General features: G+C 40.5%; 1 protein-coding gene across 4 annotated transcripts; it reads left to right on the top strand.

The window, feature by feature from the left end:
- Positions 1-1,856: 1,856 nt before the first annotated feature.
- On the top strand, positions 1,857-20,827 carry LOC120018270 (zinc finger and BTB domain-containing protein 44-like). Of its 4 annotated transcripts, none has more exons than XM_038961379.1 (6): positions 1,857-2,202; positions 7,937-9,008; positions 9,840-9,924; positions 10,184-10,335; positions 16,044-16,344; positions 17,307-20,827. In XM_038961379.1, exons 2-6 carry the CDS (start codon positions 7,973-7,975, stop codon positions 17,599-17,601), a joined length of 1,869 nt encoding a protein of 622 aa, XP_038817307.1. In that variant the 5' UTR covers positions 1,857-2,202; positions 7,937-7,972; the 3' UTR covers positions 17,602-20,827. The 4 variants fall into 4 exon arrangements, with proteins under 4 accessions (XP_038817307.1, XP_038817306.1, XP_038817309.1 ...); XM_038961378.1 differs by having other exon boundaries at positions 1,857-2,219; XM_038961381.1 differs by having other exon boundaries at positions 1,857-2,219; positions 16,044-16,127; positions 17,307-17,441.
- Positions 20,828-21,983: the final 1,156 nt, after the last annotated feature.

Raw genomic sequence — 21,983 nt, 5'->3', positions numbered from 1 at the left:
CTGTGTTTTCTGTTTTCTTTTGCCACTTCGTCTTGTTTGTCAAGCTTACCAGCGTTCGTCCTGTCAGCTCCTGGCTTTTTCCCTGCCTCTCTTTTTCTCATCCTCCTGGTTTTTGACCCTTGCCTGTACTGCACTTGTACCCACCCACCTGACCACTCTGCCCGTCCCAGATCCTGCCTGCTGTCCTGTACCTTTGCTCCCCCTCTGGATTACTGAACTCTGCCTGTCCCAGACCCTGAGCCTACCTGCCTTGACCTGTCATTTGCCTGCCCCTGTTACAATAAACATCGTTACTTCACACGGTCTGCACTTGGGTCTCACCTTGATTCCTGATCATAAATATGTAATTTTATATGTAATTAATTTGATTAAATATAAAAAAAATGCAATTAAGTTTATAAAATCTTATTTATTGTTTGATTATATAACTACAGTTAGAAACTTGAGGAAATAACATGTGCACTAGTCTTGTAGTGACACAGTAGTGAAATAAGATGTGAATTTTGAATAGGAAACAGTAAATGTGTCAGTTCTCAAAAGGGTTTATGTAGAAAATTAAAAAGGATCAGAAGCAACTCAGTGATCAGCAGTTAACACGTCACTACACACATTGATAGCAGTATTAATTCAATCGGGATTGAGTAGGCATTCAGCAGTAATGTGTAAGCATTGTGTAGTGACTCAATAGAACATGTATAGGAATGTGTGTGTTTTAAGTAGTAGATCCCCTCAGTGGTTCCACAGTAGTCATTAAGGAATAATTATTTTGTGTTTTGAGTACGAAATATGTAGTGTTCACCAGTAGTGAAACGTCCCAATTTATCACTCATTACTACATAAATCACTACTGGTTTACTACACATCTTAATAGCAATCAAGTAGTAAAACCATTAGGTTTTGTGTAGAAATTGTGTAGTAATGATGAAAAGTAATTCAGTAGTACTTACACCATTGCCCTCACTCTGAGTGTTCTCGCATTCACACCAAACTCCAAATGCTAATAGCCAAGCTCCAACATGGCCATCCCACCGCAGCCACCAACGTAACTAGTCAGATAGAGAGGTGTAGGCCTAATATGGGAACGATCCATGTTGTGCAAAAGTGAGAGCACTAATCCTGAGCCAGCGCCACAAAAGCACAGGCATTGGGTGAAAGTGGTTAAAACAAACCAATGAGAGCTCCCATTGGATAGTTAACTAATCATGTGATCTAAATTGTGTATTTAAACCCCTTTTATTTTGCTTTTGGTTTCCAGGAGGCAGCACACAGGAAGTGGCGCAGTCCAGAGACATGGCTACTGAGGCTTGTGAGATGAATTATTATTATTTTTTTTACAGAAAATGGACACCTGCCTTCCAAGCTGCATCACCTCCTGAGTCCCCTTTTTGGTTATCGTTTAAATGTTTTACTTGTATTGGTTTCAAACGTGCACCTAAGCCATAGAAAGGCCACTGTAACTGAAATGAGAACTAAAATTGGACCTTGCATTATGTTGTAAAATTGCCTGTTTGGTCTGTACTGTCTGCTCAAACCTGCTCGAAAAGAACCTGACAATTTTCTACCCCGTGATTACAACAAGCATATTTAGCTGCATTAATTGCTTTAGAGGGACGGCAGGTATGTAGCCTAGTGGTTAGAGTGTTGGGCCAGTAACCTGAAGAATCCCCGAGCTGACAAGGTAAAAATCTGTCGTTCTGCCCCTGAACAAGGCAGGTAACCCTCATAGGCTGCCATTGTAAATAAGAATTTGTTCCTAACTGACTTGACTAGTAAAATAAAAAAATTGATATCCGTCAGACATGATCTTTACCGAATCAGACATTGCCTAATGCGCGTTGCATTATGGGACACAAAGTGCAAAAAAGGATTAGCACAGGGAGGCTAGCTAAAGAACCTCAACGAAACGGTACAAATATTTACGTTTTGTAAACCTTTTAAAAACAACTTGAGCAATCGACCGCTCCAAGTATTAATGAAAATCTCAAATTTATCTGTGTTTGGCCAACGAATGTTTCCCAAACACAAGGAATTCCAAAGAACGGGCTAAATAGGCACCGATAACAGCCTGCTTGCAAGCTAGGCTGCTTTGTGCTGTTGCACGCACAGCTGTGGTGTGTTTACATCGGCCTCATTTGACTCCACAACCCGAGGCCGATCAAGTCGAACAACAGACCGAATCATACACTGTTCTATCTACTGAAGGTATATTTCTTTGCATGGTTAGTAACTCGATCTCTGAAAACTGGTAGTTAGCTAACGTTAAGTGTTGAAGATTGGTGTATGTGTAACGTTAGTTTGCTAGCCGGTCAAGTGAAACGTTTTCATTAACGTTGCGTTATCTAGCTAACGTTAGCTAGTTCACTTAACTACCTGGTTGCTTGTCGAAGCCTTTGTAAATGTTTATAGGCAGCTAACTACAGTTGCTCTTTGTTTTGACTTTACATAGCTTTCTTTGTTAGCTAACTAGCTTGTTCGCTAGCCAACTAGCTAGCTCGCAACGTGTTACGTGCAGCATGCAAAGCACTGTTAATGTTTACAAGCGAAAATACTGGGTTCAGTTGAGTCCCCGCCCCCTTTGCCTGTAAACATAATGCCTGTCCCAATTTTGGACGACCTCTGTTAGCTAAATATTTGATGTTGCACTTAAACCTGATTTGATTTGTAAGAACTAAGAAGTTCATTGCAGCAGCTAACAACGTTGTTAGCTACTTTCGTCAGTGATGAAATCTCAAGAAAGTTAGTGGAGACAGTTCAAGTAGGAATAACCTTCTAAAAATGTATTTCTTAATGCAGGTTACTAGGCCTAGCTACTCGTCAATGTTTGTTTAGCTTGAAACTTCGATTTTGTTCTGTTTCAACAGTGCATTATGTTGGCCTATTTATGGACCCTTCACCTGGAAAAACGTTAGGCTAGTTGTTGAAAGTTCAAACCTGTCAATGTTAGAGTCGGGTTTTGAATTAGGTTAGCCCAAACTTAGAATCGAGAGAATATGATTTTGAAAGGTAGACAACAACCCACACTCCTCTCCTCCACTGCAGCTAAAATCAGTGGTGCAAGCCTAATTTGCGATGCCTTTATTGGGCCAACAGCCTGGGAGTATTTCCTCCTCTTTTTTTTCTTAGTGAGGGCAGCAAGCTCTCCCAAAGAGAGCCCCTTCAGGAGAGAGTTTTGTTTGATGGAAAATCTCATGCCTCAGAGCAGCCACATGTCTGAGAGAGGGAGGGAGATGGGGAGCTGCACTGCATCCTGTAGTGCAGTGGTTCCCAAACGTTTTATAGTCTCGTACCCCTTCAAACATTCAACCTCCAGCTGCGTACCCCCTCTAGCACCAGGGTCAGCGCACTCTCAAATGTTATTTTTTTGCCATCATTGTAAGCCTGCCACACACACTGTACAATACATTTATTAAACATAAGAATGGGTGTGAGTTTGTCACTTCCCAGGAGCCGGGTTGTGACAAAGAGCTCTTATAGGACCAGGGCACAAATAATAATATACTAATAATCAATAATTTTGCTCTTTATTTAGCCATTTTACATATAAAACGTTATTTCTTCATCAAAAATTGTGAATAACTCACCACAGGTTAATGAGAAGGGTGTGCTTGAAAGGATGCACATAACTCTGCAATGTTGTGTTGTATTGGAGAGTCTCAGTCTTAAATCATTTTCCACACACAGTCTGTGCTTCTATTTAGTTTTCATGCTAGTGAGGGCCGAGAATCCACTCTCACATATGTCGTGTCTTTGGCTATGCCGGATTAAGTGATATGACGTGCTATTCTATAAAATAATTTCTCTGTAATGAATATTACCTGATTAAGCTAATCAGGTTAATGTAATTAACTATAAAGTCGGGGGACCACGAAATAATGTTTATAGAGCTGTTATCCTCCGAATAAACTCTTAAAGACCTGGTAGTCTTTTACCTCAATAGCAGTCAATATTTAATCGTCACTTTATTTAGTCTCATCTGAAAGTTGTAAATTCTTGGTTATCTTCACAAACCCTGGCTAACAAGTTGAATCAGCAATACAATATTTGGTTTATTTATTTATTTACTAAATACCTAACTAATCACACAGAATTACAGAATTACATATACACAGAATGAATCATACATTGATGGACCTGGTGAACGGAGCCGATATAGCGGCTGGTTACACAAAGGGGGGGGTTTGAGTGAAAGAGCGGGAAGACTGAGGAACAAAGGGAGAAGCTATGCTATCGTAAATACAGTATCTTATGCATTCTAAATTACCGCCCTTTTGGAAAAGGAAAATACAATAAATATGTACTCTGAGCTGCGCTTCGATCGGTTGGTTGTAGATGGGAGGCCGGGTTGTCCAGCATGGATCTCTGGTCCTCTGAAGACTGTCTAGTGGTGAACTGGAGTGTGGTAGAATGGACACGTCGTCCGTCCTTTCCTAGCCCACGTTTACAGCGACTGCTGCTAACTCAACGGCTAGGAGCTAATCAGGTATCACTTGTGGAGTGAATAAGAGTTCAGAGTTCATACCAAGTTGCCATACATTTAACCTCATGCTATATTCTGGCAGGTATAGTCGAAATTCATCCTTTCGGCGTGTTGACCGTCATCTTCACGTTGAAATTCGATGCTGATTTCGTTAGGTTATCTGAGCACTTTTAACGTAGGACCGTCGCCCTAACGTCCTCGGAACAGAAAGTTACATTTTCGTCAAGGGGCTTATATAGGATTGGGAGAGAAGGCTGTGTTTCATAGTTTACAACCCATGTCTGTTCACTTGGGCGGTGCCTCTGAGTGAGCACAGTGGTGTTCTTCTGACAAACCGTTCTCTCATTAAGAAGCTAAAAATTACATTTAATCTTTTCACAAATAGTTAAATATTTAAACATTTAAATTGCACAACAATTCCATGTGAATCTGATAACTGGAATGTGTAGATTTTCCAAGATACAGTTTATGTCGTCCTATCATCAGTAATCATGTCTTAGACGCCAACTGAACTGACATCATATTCATTAAGTCCCAACGCATATTTTCAACTGGTTGGATTACCGAAATATGGTTCCGTTTCTCATCTTTTGATGTCACCAGACTCTCTGTGAACAAAGGGATTTTCAATAGTCCCATCGGTAGAGTAGAGAGAGGAAAAAGGGGAAAGGTATTTATGGGGGTCATAAACCTCCCCACTTCAGGCCAACGTCATGAAACATAGGTACGTGGTAGCAAAGGGTATCAGTGTCTTAACAGTGCGATTTGCCAAGGCAAGAAACTCTGATCGCCGCCCTATCTAGAAATCTGGCAGTGGCTTCTGATTAAATTCAATTTTCACAGAACCACTTGTTGCAATTTCGATGAGGCTCTCTTGTTCAGATATCGGTAAGTGAGCTGGAGGCAGGGCATGAAAGGGATAATGAATCCAGTTGTCTGTGTCATCCGTGTCAAGAAGGTACATCCGTAATTGCGCACCCAGCTCACTCAGGTGCTTCGCTATATCACATTTGACATTGTCCGTAAACTTGAGTTCATTTGTACACAAAAAATCATACAATGATGGAAATACCTGTGTGTTGTCCTTGTTAATGCAGACAGAAAAGAGCTCCTACTTCTTAATCATAGCCTCAATTTTGTCCCGCACATTGAATATAGTTGCGGAGAGTCCCTGTAATCCTAGATTCAGATCATTCAGGCGAGAAAAAACATCACCCATATAGGCCAGTCGTGTTAGAAACTCGTCACCATGGTCAGACGTGAAAATTATGGTCAGTCAAGAAAACTTTAAGCTCGTCTCTCAATTTTTAAAAAGTGTCAATACTTTGCCCCTTGATAACCAGCGCACTTCTGTATGTTGTAAAAGCCTTACACGGTCGCTGCCCATATTGCATAATGCAGAAAATACCCGAGAGTTCAGGGGCCTTGCTTTAACAAAGTTAACCATTTTTACTGTCGTGTCCACAACATCTTTTAAACTGTCAGGCATTCCCTTGGCAGCAAGAGCCTCTTGGTGGATGCTGCAGTGTACCCAAGTGGCGTCGGGAGCAACTGCTTGCAAGCACGTTACCACCTCACTATGTCTCCCTGTTATGGCTTTTGCACCATCAGTACAGATACCAACACATCTTGACCACCAAAGTCCATTTGACGTCACAAAGCTGTCCAGTACTTTAAAAATATCCTCTCAGGTTGTCCTGGTTTCCAGTGGTTTGCAGAAGAGGATGTCTTCCTTAATTGACCCCCCATAAACGTAATGGACATATACCAGGAGCTGTGCCAGGCCCGCCATGTCTGTTGACTCATCCAGCTGTAACGCATAGAATTCACTGGCTTGTATGCGAAGCAGTAATTGTTTCAAAACATCTCCTGCCATGTCACTGATGCGTCGTGAAACAGTGTTGTTTGATAAAGACATTGTCTGTATAGTGTTCTTGCCCTTTTCCCCCAGCATTGTCCCAGCCATATCCGCGGCAGCAGGAAGAATTAACTCCTCCACAATAGTATGGGGCTTGCCTGTCCTAGCCACTCGGTAGCTCACCATATAAGACGCTTCTAGCCCCTTCTTATTAATGGTATCTGTTGCTTTTATACATGTCTTACTACTCGAAAGTTGTCTTTATTCTCGCTCAAAAATCTCCCGTGGCTTATTTTTCAAATTGTCATGTTTCGTTTCTAAATGTCTGCGCAAGAGGGAAGGTTTCCCGCGAGAGTAACGGTTAATGTGACTGGATGTTAATTATTTGACTAGGCTACCTGTATTTGACATTGTGTTGTTATTTCGCTGAACACTAGATGGTTTAATTTGATTTTTTTGGCAGTGAAACGAGGCTACTCAGGCGAGAAAAAAACCTCACACAAATGTATAGCCCGGTTGGAAAATATAAATGTACTGTTTGAAAATGTGAATATTTTTTCTTCTGATTTTTGAAATGTTAATTTTTTTCTTTAAAAAAATTATAAAATGTGAATCACATTTTTTTTTGGCGTACCCCCGACGGCATTGCCCAGGTTGGGAATACCTGCTGTAGTGGACTCCACATGGACTTGTCTTTCACCATCATGCATTTGATTTTATTATTGTTACATAACTTGCCATTTTATCCTCCACCTTGTCTACCGCTCTCTACCTCCCTCCACCCTCTCACCACCTCCCTCGCTGCCTGCTCTCTTTCCTAGTCATTTCTTGGATGAAACCAAACTGGACCTTTTAGGTTAAAATGATATGCTTTTACACAATGACATTATTTGTTTGAACATTTTTGGCTTTAGGTTTTCGTTGGAGTGTAGAATAATGTAATCAGCACTTCAATTGCCCTCAACCATCAACAATGAAAAATGCAGATTGTTTGGTGTTAGGTTAAGTTTGTTTAGGGATTTGTTTATCTTCTCTCTAAAACATTGCAAGAGCTGTAAATACACGGTCTCTGGCTTTGAATATCCACATTAGTTTATGCTAGTAGCACATTTGTATATTCCATTTTTTTGGATGCAACTTGAGGTTGACAGACCTGAAATCAATCTGAGTTTCAGTGGTGAGTTTCAGTTTCCAAATGTCAAGAGGGATGTATCTCTTGGATCTGCACTCCTTCATCGCTGTTTTTGTTTGTGCATTTCTTTTGCCACTCTGTTAAGTCCATCTTGTGAGGCCAAATGAAAGTCACCCCAGACAATACTGACTGTTGTCTGTTAACACTTTGTTTGTTAAGTTGTCTGTCTGTGTGGTTACTTAGGCTAAACTGAGCTCCTCTAATCCTATCTGACAGTGTAGGTTTACTACACGGTAACAGTTTTTTTCAGTACCATCACTGGATTTATATTCAGGTTTTTATTTTTTATTTTAGTATAGTCACTGTTTAACATCCATAAGGATAATGAATTACAAACATTACATTGACTTTATAGCAAAGGCCCAATGTAGGCCAACATTTGTAGGCTAATTTTCCATTCTTCCTGTAGGTGAACGCCCTCCAGAGCAAGTACGCTAAGACAAAGATGGGGGTCAAAACCTTTACACACAGTTCCCCCACGCACAGTCAAGAGATGCTGGAAAAGCTAAACGCCCTGCGCAACGAGGGCCACCTCTGCGATGTCACCATCCGGGTGCAGGACAAGTTGTTTCTGGCGCACAAGGTGGTGCTGGCCTGCTGCAGCGAGTTCTTCCGCTCCAAACTGGTGGGCAGGCCTGAGGAGGAGGACAAGTTTGTGTTGGACTTGCACCACGTCACGGTGAGCGGCTTCACCCCTCTGCTGGAGTACGCCTACACCTCCACCCTTTCCATCAGCACGGAGAACATCATCGACGTTTTAGCCGCCGCCAGTTACATGCAGATGTTCGCTGTGGCGAGCACATGCTCAGAATTCATGAAGTCCAGCATCCTCTGGAGCGCCGGGAATATGGGGCAGGAGAAACCGCAGGAGTCGGCTCTCGGCGAGAGTGCTTCCTCCCACTGCGCCTTGACCCCATTGGACAGCAGCCTGTCACCTGTATCGTCTGACTGCAGCGTGATGGAGAGGAACATCCCTGTGTGTCGCGAGTCGCGCCGCAAACGTAAGAGCTTTATCATGATGTCCCCAGAGAGCCCACTCAAATGCACCTCACAGATCACCTCGCCGCAGATGCCCAACCCATCGCCCTCCTCCTTCTCAGAGACCGCCACCCAGCCCGTGGACTCTTCCCTGGCCTTCCCGTGGACCTTCCCCTTCGGTATCGACCGGAGGTTCCACCCGGATAAGCAGCCCAAGCTTCCCGAGAGCCCACGCCGTCTGGACCAGGCAGGGCCCTCGGAGGTGAGCCGCCGGCTGAGTGACTTCCTGGCCTGTGAAAGCTCCATTAAGGCGCCACTGTCGCTGGCGGGTCCCGAGGAGGACGTGCGTGTGAAGGTGGAGAGGCTGAGTGACGAGGAGGTCCAGGAGACATTGTCGCAGCCCGTCAGCGCTTCCCAGAGTTCCCTGAGCGACCAGCAGACAGTGCCCTGCAGCGAACAGGTCCAGGAGGACCTCCTCATCAGTCCGCAGTCCTCCTCCATAGGTATGGGTGTCACGTGAGTGGACAAAACACTCCAAAGTCAGTCTGTCAGATGTTTTCAGACCTCAACAGTAGTCTTGTGTCAAGCTGAGTCTGCAACACATGCCAACGGTTGTGTAGATATAGCTATATGCCTCGACCCCAAAATAATGGAAGAGCCAGGCCTAAGCACAGAATCTGGTGTGCATATCTTTTCCGTTAATTTTGGATTGCGTCATGTAGCTGGGTCTACAAAACGGATGACCTAGGATGTGGACTTATCTCAATACAAGATCACCAACTTTTTTTCTCTTTACACTTTTTGGGAGTGTAATTTCCCTCTAAATGTAAAGGGCTAATCTGCAGTTGCTACATTCTTTTTTTGCTTATAAATTAATGATATTTACGCCTACCCATTGATTCTTGAAGAATAAAACCTATAATTGCCTCATGAAATTTGTTCAACTGTCGTACCCCATCAGAACCTGAAATATAATCTTGTTTTACTCAAAGTAACAAAGTAGGCCTAAATATAAACAAACACTGTATAGCCTTAAAACATGTTTAAAACTATAATTTTGATGTCATGGATGGTGACAGAGCTATCCTTGCATCGATAGCTCTGTCTATGAATTTGAGTGGCTATGTTTCTCCGGCCCCATTCCTCAGCTGTTTTCCCAAACAGTGGCGGGGAGGACGCTTTATTGTTTCAACTGCGGATTGCAACTTTAAAGCTATTCAGTCTTTGCACTGGATCTGTGTATGGGTTCTATCCCGAACCATGTCTTATGGAAATCAGACGGAGAAAGAGCTAGTAACTGGTGAAAATTATATTTCTTCTTTGTTTTGGCATAGGTTCGATAGATGAGGGAGTCACAGAAGGGTTGCCCTCAATGCAAAGTACATCCAATGCTGGAGGCCATGCTGAGGATGATGAAAGGTAACAATATGATTGGTTGAAGACTTATATTTTTTTAATGTAAGTGGAAACATCATGATCACTGAACTCCATTAATTTTGTTCAAGCTAATCTTGCATTTATGTAAGATGTTCCATTTTGCCTTCCAACTGGTATGGAAACCTTGAGGTCTTGATGTTATTATGATGAAGCTAAAGGAAGGTTTTGATCTGACACCCCAAGGTCTACCACATTTGTGTCTACCTCACTGAAGCACCACATCCTCTTTCTTGTTTTTCAGATTAGAAAGCCTCCAGTACCCTTACCACTTATACATAAGCCCTTCAACCCGCCCTGGCACTAACGGGCCTGACAGACCTTTCCAGTGCCCCACGTGTGGCGTCCGATTCACCCGCATACAGAACTTGAAGCAACATATGCTCATCCACTCTGGTAGGTATTTCCACACATCCACTATGCAGTTTAACAGGGCTGTATAGACTAACTACTGCGCTGCGACCTCTAGCAGGTATCTGTTATGTCGTATCTGTTTATGTCGTAGGTACCCATCTGGAAAGTAGCTCATGTGACTTGTACTGTATTTACATTGCCCTCTACAGTAGTTCCATGCGTCCTCTATTCACCCGATGATAGGAGCCGGAGATTAATGGTATGAATGGCTCGTTAATGGTTTGACTCTTGGCACACTGTGGAGAAGGATGAAGGGCATTCCAGGGAACATTGATTTTGGAAACACTTGGGGCTTAGTGTCTCCCGCCTCGGCTGACATCGGAAAAACACACTCATCAAGTGCACACATACCCAAACTCGTGCTTGATGACAGTGGAACATTACAACAGGACATTATGGCAACCAAATATCGACACAAATCTCAACTTGACTCTTAACCATCACAAACAAGCAGTGCTAAGTTCAATGAGATCGTGTGTTGCTGTTTCACCTTTTCCAGCCCTTGATACAACAAGTTTGATTTTGGAGTGTAATGTCCCATTAATATCTGCTATAAGCTTGAAGCATGATGTTCTCAGTGATAGAGAATGCCTACTTTTAAGTTGTCTATAAAGCCAGTTAGTAGTTGTCCAAAAGTAATCAGGCTTGCATGTGGACAGTCCCATTTGTGTAGCCATGTACGGTTACAGCATGTGGAAGGTAACTAACTATAGGCTGCAGGCAATGACTCCACATTGTGTCCCAACATATAATGGTCTTTGGTACTCCAAACTTCAGACACACTGCTCACATTCATCAAGAAGACCACCATTGTATTCATTGGGGTTCTATCCCCCTGTCAATACACACATCCACAAGACCCAATTATGAAATTGGTATAATGGAGTAATCCATCAAAACAAGAGGGGAGGGGGGTTGCAGCTGTGTCCAGAGGTTTTTGACTACCGTAGCTCACTACCGTAGCTCCTGTGTTGTATTATTATTCTGAACTGGCCAGTCAAGTATACCATAGAGTAGCGCTGACTATCTGGTTGAAAAGACTTCGTGGGGCTCAAGTCTTTTTCTTCAGGGTCATTTAAGCTCGACCCATAGTGTTGTATTGTATGCAGTTAAAAGTAATGCAGTTCACGTCTGCTTAAATGAACTTACTCTGGCTCTGCGAAAGGAGCTTCATTGGAAGTTATCATAGAGCTGTCAATGTATTTTTACATTTCTCATTGAAAAAAGTCAGTCTTAATCTTGAAGTCGTGGCACGTTTATGAGGGCCATAAATAACTGAACCAACAGAAGCCCTTTTTGCCCTTCATATTGTTCCCCTGGTCCGATCGGCTCAGAAATGCTTGTTGCGACTAGTGATGCACCGATATGACATTTTTTGCCGATACTGATATTTTCCTTTCCAAAAAACCCGATACCGATATAAAAAACTTTAGCGGCCTTTTAAGCATTCTAGTACAGTTAAATATTTAAAACACACACATGGACGCAGCGGTCTAAGGCACTGCATCTCAGTGCAAGAAGCGTCACTACAGTCCCTGGTTCGAATCCAAGCTGTATCACTTCTGGCCGTGATTGGGAGTCCCATAGGGCGGCGCACAGTTCGCCCAGCGTCGTCCGAGTTTGGCCGGGGTAGGCCGTCATTGTAAATAAGAATTTGTTCTTAACTGACTTGCCTAGATAAATAAAGGTTACACACACACACACACACACACACACACACACACACACACACACACACACAAACACACCACACTGACCAAAAAGTTATTTTGTTGGCATTTACGTATGTCCCCATTACCAGTTAAACATAATCAAAACCTATTTCTTTCACTTACTTGCTGTGCTGTTTCGTTGTTCATTTGTTCAGTCGTTTCATTCTCAACCAGGATTTCTATGGAACGCCGTTTGGTTCTTTGCGTGTCAAAAAAGATACAAATAACACTATTTGTAAGCTTGTTGACCAATCAGGACCTGAATATGACTGCACGTCACATAATAATTTAAAGCGCTCATACATTTTTTACGTAGTTATTACACATTGATTACACTATCACTCGTATTTCATATGTCACAACGATACATATGCTATGATGCTGGTAAAGTTGTCTCGCGTACCTACAGTGCTGGTCATAAAAAAAGCTAGCTAGCTCATGGATGCAAACTATGTTCTTCCCCAAAAACATAGCAAAACGACAATCTGTTTCAGTAGCTATCAAATCAAATCAAGTTTATTTTATATAGCCCTTCGTACATCAGCTAATATCTCGAAGTGCTGTACAGAAACAGATAGTTTCTATAGTTAGCTAGGTAACTATATAGCTAGGTGTCATCTAAAATCTAAAATAACCCTAATTTATAAGACAGTTCTTATTTGATTAGTGGTGGTCATACCCATCTATGTGAAGCTAGCCACAATAAGGATTAGCCACAATAGTGGACTTTGCGGTTAGCCTTCAAAATAAAAGTATGTAATTGACAGTGATGCAAATGAATATAAGTAGTAGAATTATGCCATAATTGAATAGATCATGCTAAACGAGGTTGGAATGTTGTTATATAAAATCAGCAAAAGACAATAATTAGTTAATTTGACAAAAATCGGTTGAAATCACACTGGATGTGTTATACTTTAGAATTGCACTGGGGGCATACTTATTTACCTGTAAAGCCTTACCTATGGATTGTGGATCAATGACATGGGGTATCAGTCTACACCCAGAGAACATTAGCGTCGTAGCTCTTATTGCTGGACTCTGAAACAACTGTGAATTGAGCCACATTTATTGTCAATCTATCTGTATCCGACCTGCCCCCTGAGCCCACTCAGACACTCTTGACACCTATTCCAAATGGGAACTACAAATGTGGCTCATGCGCACAGTGCAATAGCACTATAAAAACATCCTTCTTCAGACACCCACATACAGGTTGAAAAATCCCTGTTAAGGGTATCATCTCATGCAAGACCAAGGGAGTAATCTATCTCATCACCTGTTCATGTGGAAAAGCCTACGTAGGACAAACGAAAAGACCATTAAAACAACGCATAGCTGAACACCGTAGCTCAATCAGGTGTAAGAACACTGACTATCCAGTAGCAGCTCACTTTGTTGAAGCTAACCATCCAATCTCCTCCCTCAAGTACACAGGCATTGAGCATGTTGCTCTACCAAGGAGAGGAGGTAACATCGAGATCCTACTACTACAAAGGGAGGCTTACTGGATATCCTATCTAAAAACATTGACCGCTAGTGGTCTGAATATTGACTTTGATCTCAGGCCCTTATGAACTATTCTTTCTGTTATGAACAAGTCTTAAAAATGTATATATTCTTTCTACAGCTTATTAGCGTACACCTAATATGTTCCCACTGTTGATGCTTATTATGCATTAAGGTTGAACCAAAAGATTACATGTAACAAATATGAAATGAAATACGAAACAATAAGTGAAATAGAATTAAACAATAATGTATGTTAATGCTAATATTATGTACAATATTTAATTGTTTCTATATGATAACAATAGCCTAATATATATGCCATAAACTATTGTTTTTTTAACAGTCATTAATTCATTCTAATTAACTTAATCATTACGACACACCCCTCACTATTGTCATTGGTTGCACTAATTGCACTGTTTGTCTACATAACCTGGTTCAAGCATTGATGACATTACCCTGAAGAAGGCACAGTGATGCCGAAACGTTGGTAAATACCAACTCCAAATTACTGGGAGTTTATATATGGAGTGTGCGATTCTCTTTTTTGATAGTTCATAGTTTATTTTCCGTTAGTTAGCACCTCCACACAAACACATTTTTCTGGGTTTGCTCCAGTTAATGTTTTTGAACACTATTCCCGAGGAAAAACAATACTGCGTAGATGTTTTGGAGTCTGATAACTCTGAGGAGGACATCGGGAAAAAATATCTTTGGTATTGAGTAGACTGATACCACGTTTCATTGATCCCCAATCCTTAGGTAAAGCTGTACAGTGCAATATGAATGTCAATACACACAATAGGCTGACTGGTGAGGTGATTTCACACAGTCACAATCCCGTGATAAGAGCTACAACGCTAATATTTAGTAAACTCTTCACAGTTGTGTTCTGTGGGTGTCACCGAGTAGACTGATACCCCATTTCATTGCTTCACATTCCAACCTTGTTTAACATTATCTAGTCTAAATATGGCATGATTCCACCAATTGTAACCTTCTGCATCACTTTCAAAGAGGTACTTTTATTTTGAAGGCAAACCGCTAATTCCACTATTGTGCCTAATCCGTATTGTGGCTAGCTTCACAACACATAACCCGGTCCGGTCGAGCGTCACTAGCCAGATGAAGCTAGCTGGCTGCTTATAACGTTAGCTCTGGGCAACAGGGTTAAGTAGCTAGCTAGCTAGCTATTTATTTTCATGAACTGAAGTTCAATTTCAATAGGCAAACAACAAGTGGCAACCTAGCTAATTCTTACTCACAAGGATTCCTAAATCATTGCTAAGAATAATGAAAATGACTGCAGTTTCTACTGGTCATTGTTTTCAGGCTGGTTGTATTGGTGCAAGCTAGGTACCAAGCTAAAGCTAGCTAGCTACCCCAGAAGTTGCAGTCAAACAAATAATGCTTTATTACCAACGAGGTATTGTAAACACATCGTTCGTGGCCAGTGTTTGCTTGTTTGCTGACTTTTTTGTAGAGCTTTGACTGTGCTACTGATAGTAGTGGTGGCGCTCGGCTTGCACGTGCAAATTCATCACACACGACATTCTATAATGGAGATGTGTTATTTGATGTGTCAAATAGTGTTCTTGTCAAACAGTGTTATTTGACGTGTATCTTTTTTGACACGCAAAGACCCAAACGGCGTTCCATAGTATGTCATGAAGATAATAGCAGTGACGCTATTACTGTGTAACTCCGATAGCACACTTGGTAGTGTGTACCGGTGCTCGACCAGTCGCGAAAGCCAACATCACCCATGACAGAGAACAGTTGATTGTCAAGGGAAATTAATTGCATTATCTTGGCGTTAATGGATTTCGCCTTTGAGTTGTCTCGCTGAAATGTTCTTACTCTTTCAAACGAGTGCTCAACTTGTTGACTGCTCGATCCACACAGCATACATTGTGGGCTAGGTTAGGAATGCTGTGTTGCGCAAAATTTTACGTGGCGTCATTATGTCATGTACCTACGTTATATAGGTATACACATCAGCTTTGACATCGGTTTTGCACATCGGCGTTTAAACTAGACATCAGGCCAATACCAATGTTGGCATTTTTAACTAATATCGTCCGATTCCGATATGTTCACCGATATATCGTGCATCCCTAGTTGCGACCCATGTGTGTCAATGAACCATGCGGGACATTGGAGACTGGATGCCTCTGTCACAGTTTCTTTGGTGTGCATGCATACTATACTGTAGGTCATACAATGATGATTACTACCTGTTTCTGTAGCTATTACGCTGACACATTTTACACATCGATTTTTAACACTCACACTTAACGTTTTTGTGATACATTTTTAGCACTGACATCTTTTTTTGTTTTGTGATAGTTTTAACATTGACAATTCTAAAGAATCAACGTCTTAATGCAGAATTCATAGTTCATCTATTGTAGTGATTCTAATGTGCGACACAAGTCATCATTCTTTTCATCCCTTTTTCAACAGGCATTAAGCCTTTCCAGTGTGATCGCTGTGGGAAAAAGTTCACACGGGCCTACTCCCTAAAGATGCACCGGCTGAAGCACGAAGGTAAACGCTGTTTCCGGTGCCAGATTTGTAGTGCCACATTCACGTCCTTCGGCGAATATAAGCACCACATGAGGGTGTCCCGCCACATAATCCGCAAGCCCCGGATTTACGAGTGCAAAACGTGTGGCGCCATGTTTACCAACTCTGGCAATTTAATTGTACACCTGCGGAGTCTGAACCATGAGGCATCTGAACTAGCAAACTACTTCCAGAGCAGGTGAGGAGTCCTGGGGTGTCGTCCCTTCATTTAATCAGCTTAATGTAACATGGGAAATAAGCAAAAAATACAAATAAATCTCCCATAGTGGCCATGTTCAGGGAGATATACTATTTCAAGCTTTTCAGAATTGGTTCATTAAACAGGCCCAACTAACTGTTGCAAACTGAGCATACCGTGAACCTTACAGTACAACACATATCAGTCATGCTGAATATGTGGTTCAAAGCAGTCTTTGGCCACTTTCCTCAAAATCCCTATATAGTCGGCAATATATATATGTCTTAGCTCAAGGGTAATGTAGCATAGACTATTACATGAGTTATTATTGTGTATTTTGTTGTCCATTTTCTTAATTGAACCATTCCATGCTGTTATCTTAGTTGCTTGCCTTTGGGAAACATACAGTATCAAATTATACGTGCTACGGGCTTTTAATCCTTGCGTCTCGCAACAATTTGGATAAATTACATAACCTATTTCTGTCAGAATGAATTTAGCTTTTCCATATAGGAATTTCACTCAGTTTAAAGGCTTTTATTAAAATGTATAGCTCATAGTACTTAACGTACTTCTACATAAAGCAGACATGTGCTCATATATTCTAGACTTTTCCACTTCTTAATCAAACTCAAGCCCTCACAGGTTGGTAGGGCTCAAATGGGCCATTTACTTTTTAAAATGTTATAGTATAATGTCTATGCCTGAGATCATAACAGTGTATGGAAAATTCTTTGGCGATCCAGTTTGATTCTCAAAAAACAGATCAAATGCCTCACATAGCCCTCACATAAAGATCTGTCACCGTATTATTTTTCAAGAAATTTTACCGATTTCCATACGTTTTTCATTTTGCCTTTAACTTCAACCATATTTACTGTGTAGTCTACTTCATATAGGAGGTTTAGAGATACTTTCATCAACAGCTTTCTATCGTCTGTTATGTCTCCACATGGTCCCAGTGATTTCCTCATGCCCGACTACCTGAGCCAAGTGCAGGAGGAGGAGACTCTGGGGCAGTACGAGCTGGTGGAGCACGGCTTTGAAGGCAACAATTCGTCTGTCCAGATGCCGGTCATCTCCCAGGTCTCCTCCACCCAGAATTGCGAGAGCAGCACCTTCCCCCTGGACCCTTTATCCTTGAAGGACGAAAACGTGTCAGAGGAGCCAAAGACAAATGGCAGTAACAGCTCCCCGGACAGCTCGGAGGAGGAGAACGCCCACATCAAAGAGCTGGCTTCCATTACGATTGAGTGACTGTCACTTCCTAATTGTCCCACTCGTTTCCCCTTCCAATCCAAAGCCCTGACTTTGGAAAGTGCCTGAGATTGCCCTTCTTTAACGAGCACCACTAGAATTAGAGGTCTTAACTTTGCTAACAGTGACAAGTAGTTTCTTTCCTTACTTATTGGATTATTGTTTTTTGCATAATGATAGTTCATATGATAGATGCTGTGTTACTTCTTGAGTGCCGTCGCTTCGGGCAAACTGTTAGTGTTACTAAATATTATTTGATAATAGAATGCTACGTTGGATTTTGTCGTGATTTATGTGAGAGGTGTGTATGTATTCCTTCGTGAATAGGAACACAGTACATTTAAACCTTAAAAACAACAACTATTATTTGAAAACTTGAAATTGCATCATAGAGCTCTCATTCTCTTTCTTTACGCGCAATATGAATGAACTGTAGCTACTACACTTGAATTGTATTGGGTGTTGTTCATAATTTAGGTATCTACTGTGGCTTTGACTCTCAAAGGTCGGGTCACAAAGGCATGGCAGCATTTCATATGTGAAGTCAATGGTTAATTCATCAAGAGAGACGCACTGCAGCGGCTGCGCTTTCCGATATCTGGAAGAGCTAGGCTAAGTTCAAATGTGAAGTTAAAGTGTAGTTAATTTGTCGGACCTATTTCATTAGAAATACTTGTACCTAGCAGTTCTTGTGTGATGGACATCTCTATACTGACATATTTGTAATATGTCAGCTGTGTGACAAAAAAACGAGTCTCACTATAATTAGTGGTTAAATAAAATAAAAAATGTCAGTGAGGTAGAATGACTTATAACTAATATGTCAACTTTGGTGACATATAACTACTATGCTTCAATGTCACTGTTTTGACATACAATGAGACCATGTTGCATTTGGTGGAGCATGTGTTGGGAGGAATATTTCTACCCAACTTTACACAGACGGTTTACTTTGGACATGAATGTGAGTGACATTCTTCGGACTAACGTTGTACTAATCAAGTGGTCAGCACATTAGAATTTATAGCTGGGTGCCTTGCTTTTACTTTGAGTTTAGTTTTGTAATTCCGTGTATATGGAGCCAGGAGAGGTCTTCAATAACATGGCCAACATGACATGGCTTTGTATCATTTAAGTGTGATCGATAGATATTTTCATCTTCATAGTGTTTTTCGGTTCACCTTGAGATTTTCAGGTACATTTTCTTTGTCACTGCTTTTCAACAGACATCTTGCCCTTGCTTGGACACCTGTTATATTGAGCCATCACTAGTCAGTTGCACATCACCATGCCTTTATAATAAGGTGGTGATACTCCATTGATTAAATGCTACTGATATTTATTTGTTCATTAAGTGTAGTCCTTATCAATTCATTAATCTTGGTAGTCCTGCAAAAAAAAAAAAAAAGGACTTTTGCGTTCCAATGAAATGCAAAATAGATTACAAACTCTGATGGTAACATAAAAAATATTACTAGGAAAATAAGAATTTGGTGATATTTAACATGATGAATCTGTTATTATTTTTGTTTTGTCATTTTAGCAGATGCTCTTATCCAGAGCAACTTACAGTAGTGAGTGCATATCTTGGGCTCAGAGAAGAAAAGTGTGTTTTATAATCAGAATGGGTGCTCAGAGATTTGACTTATGATTGTCTCGTGCCATCCAATCAACCTTTCCTAAAAGATGTGGCATTTAGCCTAACCACCCTATGTCTGGGTAACAATCAAGCTCTCCTATTGGACCAAATGTTCCCAGTCCCTTTGGGGGTTGGCGTGTCTACCATTTTAATCTATCGTTGCTGTTGACATTATAAAGTAAGGAGGTAATCATGCTTGGTTTCCCCATGCTATTGAAATATTGTTCACAGGAAATGTAATTTTCACTCCGATAGACACTGTATCATGTGCGATGGAGAAACTATAGCCTTTATATAGGACCTTGCATAGCTTCAAGCTGCACAATTTAAAATCTGTAGTCATTTTATTTTTTCACACGTTTGAGCATTTTAGCGCTTAAGTTAGCTTGTGTTTTGCGTGTGTTTGTTTCTGTTTGTATTCATATACCTTTTTCATAAAGAAATGCTGCTGTTTGTTGAAACTTAAAGTGCCCAAATATTTTTGGTGAACCTATTGTGTGCAATAAATGGACAAGCTGTTGGGTTCTATGTTTATATTTTGTGTCTGAATAATGAAAGAAAAGAATGTACTGTTTTCGTATTGTTGTGTACTTAAAATGTGATAAATTAACTGAAGAAAAACAAGTGAGAATCCACTCAATCTGTGAAATCACGAACGAAGTGTACATCTTGATTTTTAATTAGATTATTTTTAAATTACTCCTAGGATTGTGAAATGCACGTTCATTTGAAAGTCCTGTGAATCTGAGAGCATGTGTTTTCTTTCTTCTGTTTGCTGTTCAACAAGGCCTTGTTGAGGTGAGATGTGTTAACCTCAGCACGTATCAGCGTTTTGTTCTTGATTTTTCTCCAACTAAAGTTTTTACAGATATTAGCATGTCTTTCCTTTGTTCCCCAGATGTAGCTTCTCTTATGTGCAATGTTTAAAAAAATGTATTGACTATATATGCCTTTTCAATGTGTACATGATATATACATTTCCTGGTTCATATTGTTTGTTGAAAATATGACAAAACGGTAGCTTTTAGTTATACATTATATATTTTTGTGACTTTTGTATTACGATTGCTGTTTTATGAGTGCCATCTTTTGGATATTCTTGTTAAATGTGAATACATCAAATACATGTTTAATACATGTTTAAGGAGTGTGGGCCTTTTAATGTTCACTTTGTTGACTGTCTGCAAACACACAAACACATATATATATTGTATATTCTTTATACTGTAGATTAATTTCCAACTTAGTTTGGATGATTGAAAAATATGTTGTATTTTGTGACTTTGATATTTAATCTGTACTTTCATTTAACAGTTTTAAACATCCCTGTAATGCAATTTGCATATGGTGCAAGAGCAAAAATGTTTGTGGTTTCATAAGCAAGTGTTGAATGTTCAACTTTTCCAGATCATTTCCAAGATGAACTGTTCTAAACTGATGAAACCACTTTCTACTGCTATACAGTTAATGGATGTTCCCAATTCTGATCTGTGTTTTTTCCTAGTTTGCAATTATATTGTGAAGAGGGGTGTTTTGTACAGTCCAAAAAACAACTAAAATGTAAATAAAAACTTGCATCGACTCCCACCCCCTTGGCCAAGTTATTTATTTTTGAGGACATGAAAGGACAACGTATCTGGTATGCATCACTTACGCAAACATCTGACTGGAGCACATGTCTATAAATAATTTTTCTTAGCTATATGCCAAAACAATAAAACCCACCAAGCTCAAAAAGAGAGTTCTGCTTTAACGCTTGCCTAATGAAGGTGTTTGTGGTTCCTACTCATAATCATGTTTACCACTGTTTATTGCTAAGAAAAAGCTACAGATTAAGTTAATCAAATATACTTATTGATTATTCTGATTCATACATTGGCATGTAAATATTTTACTTTTCATGGCATTCAATTCTAAAATGCATTATGTGGTTGGTAAATGAAAGTAAAAAAACAAACATGCATTGCTTTAATAAATAGGGTCTTGCATGTGTTGTAAAATAACTACATGCCCCTCAGATCCAGACTTCTCACTACAGTTCAGTCCAAATCTCTGTAATTAATTACTGGTGCATGTCCCAGATTACAGACAGTTTTGATTAAAATGTGGGGGAAAAAGATACAAAAGATAACCTTATGTCGAAAGTGTGTTTACTTTAAGTAGTGAAAGCCCATAGAGTGAGGTCTGGACTATTAAAAGTGATTTATGATACACGTGAGATGATCCCAACCACCTGCGTATAATTCAGTGTCCCTTTGTTTGCGACGCCGAATTGGTCTTATTTTATAGAGGAATTAGGCCAGCATCAGTGAAGCTCAAAGTCATAAACTAGCTCTAAGTGTTAGGCCTTTTTTTAACCTTTTAGACTAAAGGAAAGGAAAACTCTGTATCGGAGATCCAATATAACATTTATCACAAATAATGTCCTTATTAGAAACATATTTCTCCTGTTTAAAAAAAAAAGGAAAATAATAAGTATTTCGTGAACTAACACTCGCACTTGACCCCCCCCCCCCCCCCTCCTTACTAGCTCTGGCTTTGCTGATAGCTACTTTATTGAGAATAAATGTACTTACTATGACTGTGATGTGTGGTTGTCCTACCTAGCTATCTTAAGATGAATGTACTTACTATGACTGTGATGTGTGGTTGTCCTACCTAGCTATCGTAAGATAAATGCACTCACTGTAAGTCGCTCTGGATATGATGTAAAGGTAATGAACTCAGATAATGAACAACAGAT

The sequence above is a fragment of the Salvelinus namaycush genome, chromosome 23 (assembly GCF_016432855.1).
Source record: "Salvelinus namaycush isolate Seneca chromosome 23, SaNama_1.0, whole genome shotgun sequence".
In the NCBI taxonomy this organism is placed as follows: Eukaryota; Metazoa; Chordata; class Actinopteri; order Salmoniformes; family Salmonidae; genus Salvelinus; species Salvelinus namaycush.
This window is presented reverse-complemented; position numbering and strand designations above follow the sequence as displayed.